Source organism: Pygoscelis adeliae, unplaced genomic scaffold (genome assembly GCF_000699105.1).
Source record: "Pygoscelis adeliae isolate BGI_AS28 unplaced genomic scaffold, ASM69910v1 Scaffold157, whole genome shotgun sequence".
In the NCBI taxonomy this organism is placed as follows: domain Eukaryota; kingdom Metazoa; phylum Chordata; class Aves; order Sphenisciformes; family Spheniscidae; genus Pygoscelis; species Pygoscelis adeliae.
The window spans coordinates 1,522,810-1,528,809 of NW_008825107.1; the positions used below are offsets into that span (position 1 = coordinate 1,522,810).

Genomic DNA, 6,000 nt, shown 5'->3' on the forward strand with positions numbered 1-6,000 from the left:
TGTTTTCTGAACATTGCAGAAATTCTTAAAAGGGAAGGATGCTGGTTGAAATAATTGGCAAGTGTTTAAATGGTGATGGAAAAACCTGGGTATAAGAGTAATTTTTCATCTAAATCTCCTTTTTTCTGTTTAAGGAGATGCTCTAAAGCTGCATGTTGCTATTCGCACATATATGTTCTCACTGCCAGTTTCTTCTGGTTCCTAAACGTTCTGTAGCTTCTTCTGATTCTGTTTCCCACATCATCATCAGATTTGCATTTTTGCTGTTACTTTCATCAGTAAACTTACCTTAAACTTGCCTTAAAAGAGAATCTCATTATGTTTCCTGTCTGTAAAGTGAATGTAAGCATATAGAATAAAAAACCCTTCTAGCATGATTGGCCTTTGAATAAAGTATAATATTTATGGACTGTAAATATTTTTTGTATGGACTGTGTGGACTACTGCACTTTTAAATAAGTTTCCACCAAATCAAGAAAAAAAAAAAGTACTCTCCACTATAGTTCTTTTTGGAACCATTTTAATAAAGAAAATATTTCTAAAATACTTTATAATGTATTTAATTTGCCTTAGAATAAAAGCGTAGTTTTAAAACAATCAATTCTGTGTGTTTCAGGTAAACTGATACAAGTAATATTTGGTCACTGGGATGTTGTAACCTGTCTTGCTCGTTCTGAGTCCTATATCGGAGGAAATTGTTACATTCTCTCAGGATCGCGTGATGCAACATTGCTGCTCTGGTACTGGAATGGCAAAACCAGTATCATTGGTGATAACCCAAGAGGTAAGCAAAACCAGAAAAACCTGTTTTATAAGGACATTGTCTAAAAATGGCTTGAGTGAACACTTCGCATGACAAAGTTTTAGGTAACATTAATGTCAAAGTACAGTGTTTCTTTTTTTGTAGTTGTGATCAGTTCTAGTTTAAAGAACTGAGGGTAAACAGTGCTTGCTTTGCAGCACAAGTAGAACTAATCTTTAAAGTTATAGGATACTGAACATTACCAATAAATTTTTTCTTGTCACTCATTCAATTGGGAAGGAGTGGCTCCGGGAGTGAGAGAAGGGAACTAATTTTTTTATATTTCCTGTTCAATCTGAGTAAATCTTTTTCTCTCAACATGACGATTTCATTAAATACCTGCATTTGAGTTGTTCAAAACAAAAAAGACTGTGTATCACTCCAGTGCAGACTGTATTCTATGGAACTGTAATCTTATGCATGTAGGTTCTCACAGCGGTACCTTAGCTATCAATAGAGTTACGCAGACAGTGAATTTTAACTTAGACTAAGGTCATTGTAATGAGATGTGTAATGGCCTGAGCAGGACACTTAAGTGAAAGAAGGACAGACACATGGGACAGATTAAAGAAGCAAGCTTGAAACTTTTTTCATTTAACGTTTTGGTAGGGTGCTACGTGCCTAATCCTCACTCTCACATACTAGGCATTCTAATTGGTTCTAGTGCAAGCAACAGGGCTCATACCATATAACCAAACTAATAAGTCAGAGTAACCCTGCTTCAGCCTAATTCACTTTTAACCCCCCCACACCCAAACTCACCTTGCACTTCCCAAAGAATTTAATCTCTTCTATCTTGCACCTTTTCCCAGGAAATCCCAGACCTTTTTACTCATGAAGATTCTCTCTTTTTACTCATAATTTTCTATGGAAAAGAATGAAACGTTATGACTGTTCAACCCTGCTGTGCCTGTATTATATAACAGGAAAGGTAGAAAGTGATCTTGTTATTATGCCAGTTTCACTCCACAGAAAAAATTAATTCCTGATCCCCAAAGCAAAGAAGGCAGACATGCAGCTTGAGAAAAAGCCTGAGTGAGCCACTTCACAGGAGTAAGAGGCTTTCAAGACAGCTCATGAGAGCTTACATATGTGAATAGAGGGGCGTATCATAGCCAAACAGAGGTCCTGTTCAGCCAAAACCAAAATGCCCTGAAGAGAAGGGGTGAGAAGCAGTATATTCTGTCTGTCTTAAGAGGAGTGTTTGTCAGGTTTTCTGCCATACACTTAAGGTCTACTCTGACCCTGTTTAAATACTAGTAAAAACATACCTGCTTTCTGCAGAGGACAAAATGGACATCTGGAAAACAACAAGTGTTGTTATATCTGGCATATATTGCAATTATAACTGGCATACAATTTCATATAATGTAAACAATATCTGACATCTTCCAAATTAATCAATTTGGTAAAGTTGTGTGTTCCATACTCAATCTGTTACTCAAGTGGAGTTACTTGAATTTGAAAAAAAGAGGTGGTTTGATTGAAATTGCATCCCATGAACTATTTTGAAGAAGGACAACTAATTAATATCAGAATGAATATCTGAATTTAACTTGCAAATTATTTGATGTTGACTGTGAAAACTATTCAAAAATTGAACAAGATACAGAAGTTCAGTTCGCACAGTTGCAGAATCTTCAGGCAGAAGATGTGAGCAAACTATCCCCATTATCCTTCCAACAGGCCGATTCAAGAGATGGGAGCTTTTCTGGGATGTGGCTAGCAGAATTTTATGAGCATCTTTAAATAAATATGGCTTTGGTTGAGGGACAAAATCTCTGTGAATACTTCATACATATTTTGCAATCTATCAATTTAAAAAAAATGCAAACTCTGCGCTATTTTTGCGGAATTTGTGAACTTGGAAACTCCAAAAAGTCTGTGAAAGGAACTTAAGAGCTTGACAGTCAAGCGACTTTGAGGAGAAAACCCTAAATATTTTACTGGTGTGAAGCAGTGAACATTTGTAGGTGTCTCCTTACAGTGTTTTCAAGGCCTGCAAGTGCAGCCCATCTTTGCAGAGTCCTAGGCCTGTCCTGAGAAGTTCTTCTTGTTGAGTATTTGCCAGGCTTGCCTGCTTTGTGAACAAGACCTTAAGGCTGTAGGCTCCTTTATGACCTTAACAGATCACACGCTGAGATTTTGTACCTAGAATCTAACTAGAATAGGTAGATTTTGTTACAATCTGTTGACTCTTCTCTAACACAAATTTCTAACGTATTAAAATTTTGCAGTTCTCAAAGTTAATACTAGGCTATTTTAACTAGTGTTTAGAATCAAACAATAGCTACCTTATAAGTCTCTTTGTTTGCAGTCCTATTGAACTTGTACTTTCAGGGACATGCAATGGCTCCTGTTTACTAGTTGCCATTATGTAGCTTTTTTTGTGATATAGCATGCCTGGAAGCCTTTGTTATGAATTGGAATCTCATGGCACTATACATAGGCCTAGACATGTGTATAGTAAAAGACAGTTTCTGCTTCAAAGAGATGGTAATCTGGGGGGGTTAATTTTTCCCAGAAATAGCTTTCTGTAGGCATCTCTGTTCAGTCAGAGTTTTTTTGAAAAGGCAAGTAAAAAGAGCTGTTTCTGCTTAGTTCTGATTTTGTCAGAAATGGAACACACCAGCAGACTTGTTGAGTTTTGAGCCCTGTTACTGCAACTGTAACTTCCACCCATTTGTGGGATGCTAGATATTTAACTTGTCTGATGTCTTTTTTGTATTTGAAGCTTATGATTTTTTACCTCAAAATATAGTTTATTCATGCTTTCAATGAGCATTATTCATTGGGATTTTAGATACTCTCAAAGTTGATACTTCTTTCTTTTTTTTTCTCCCTAATTATCTCGAATTTCCATCTTAAAATGACTTCACAGCAACATGCATTCAATGGCACTGTACCAAATCGTGATGCCAGAGAAGTTTCAACAAAAATAATCTAAAACAGGAGCATTTCTTTCCTCCTTTCATAGTACCTGTTGCCTCTGATGTCTATCAGTCCGCAGACTAGTATGATCAAGCTACCCTAAATGCTATCCCATTGGGTACCAATTACTCCACCAGTTACATTTTATTTAAGTTCCTTTATCTGGTTTTGTTACTTTAGGAAGTACTGAGCTCTTGATCTCTGGCTGCATATATTCATGTTTTAGAATGGTACTTAACTCAGGCTGACAAACCAGGTGGGCTATGGCATACGTGATAAATAAGTGTTTTGTTTTATATTCTCTATCCAGGACAATTTTCTGGCCAACTGGACTGTATAGAAAAATTCTTTACGTTTTTGGTTTAACAGAAGAAATATGTTACTGAAATATATATTATTTACATTCTTTAATTTTTAACATTTAAGCTGACTTCTTAAAGAAATTATACCTATGCCATCTCACTGTCCGTTTAGTTTCTCCCTAATAACTCTCGAATGCATTGATCAATTTAAACCAAATTTGATGAATTTAAATCTCAAAGATATGAAATTCCTACGTGGGACACATCTGCTGGAAACTATTTTTATTCTTCATAAAACAGCTTGATTACATTTAGGTTAAGTCCTTTTTTCCTTCTCAAATTAAAACCTGAAATTCAAAAAATATTTCACCACGCGCTTTGATCAAATGTAGGGGTTTTTTTCTTTCTAAATTAATTGTTTTTGAAAATGTAGAAGCATGGCAGTACTTCACTTCGGTACGCAGACCTTTTCTGATGCAGAAATGTTTCTGTGGACAATTTCTGACCAAGTGTAGAAATAATTCAGAACAGAGCAAAGGATCTGAAAGGGTTGTATCCTTTAGAATAGCCCTGAGCCATGTTGAGTTCACATTAATTAGCATAATTTACTGTGGAGATGTAAAGTCACTTTGGATAGCATAAGGGGCTTTTATTTTTCTCTCCTTGGCATGTGGCTTGCTTTGGGGAGGTGGGGGAGGTAGGAGGGAGAGGATGTAACCCTCCCCTTGATACCCCTTGAAGCCCATGTGTGACCTGTATCACAGGGTTGGCTTTTGCATATTTAGAGGCTCCGATCTAATAGTGAGGTACCGCTTGGGGACGTGACGCTATGCTTCAGGACTTGTGTTATTCCTGCATAGGGTGGTAGGATGTGTAGAGCTTGCTGGGAGAGGGAAAGTTGCCGTGTTTTGCACTTGCCCGGCCTAATGCGATGGAGGTGGAGGGGAGGCGAGAAGTGGGGGGTGAGGGGAGGCACTACGTGTGATGGCTCGAGAAAAGAGATGAGAGAGTTCATTTGCATACAAATGGCGCGCATCACTTTCAGATCCCGCTCTGGCTTTGAAGCTCAAGTGGCAACTCTTAGTGTTTGGACATTTCCTAGGTTGAGGGATTGCATTTTACTTTGTAATGACAGAACCATAGGAAACAGGGCGGGCAGGAGCTTTGGTCACCTGATCTATTCTCTTTTCCCAAAAAAGGCTTAACTACACCAAAACCATTCTCGACTGATGTTTGTCCAACCTTCTGTTATATACTTTGGCAAATACATTTTCGGGCCTTACAAGCCCTACCATTAGCAGTCTTTTCCCGGCGTTCAGCCTAGTACGCAGTCCTTTTTTGCAGCAGTTGAATTCTATTATTTCTTATATATTTATTCTTTGTGTAGAGAACATATTATTTATTTCCTCCTTGCAACAACTTCCAGTTATTTGGATTACCATGACCTGCAATTCTTTGCTTCTGGATTTAATAACCCAGTTCTTTCTGTCTTTTGCCGTAAGTCATGTTTTTCTAGACCTCTGATTTTTTTTTTTTGTTGTTCCTTTCCTCTTCAATTGTTTGTCTTCCTCAAAGTAGACATAGCAATGCAGTTGAAGCCTTTCCAGTAATAAGTAGAAAACAACCTGTTTTACAGACCAGTACTTCTCACATCCCCATGGGATATCTGTTTGTTTCAAAACAGCATGACAGGGTTAATTCTTTACGTGTATGAGCCAATATAAATTCCAGTCTTTTCTGAAGAATGACTGTCTACTCAGTTGTTTCTCCTCCTGTGTGTAGTTTAACTGTGGAATCTTGTCTTTAAACTTTCTGAATTGTATTCTTTTTAGACTGTTTCTCCAATTTGACAAACTCATTTTGAATTCTCATCCTGTCCTCCAGCAAGCTTGCAGCAACTCACGTCTGCAAATGTAATTTGCAGTCTTATTCTATCAAATTGGTAATTAAAGAAAATATTAGATA

General features: G+C 37.3%; 1 protein-coding gene across 1 annotated transcript in view; it reads left to right on the top strand.

The window, feature by feature from the left end:
- Positions 1-6,000, top strand: part of LRBA (LPS-responsive vesicle trafficking, beach and anchor containing) — a 419,049-nt gene that overhangs the window by 389,604 nt on the left and 23,445 nt on the right. The window contains 1 exon segment of the mRNA XM_009327509.1: positions 617-784. Within this exon segment, the coding sequence (XP_009325784.1) occupies positions 617-784 (168 nt within the window).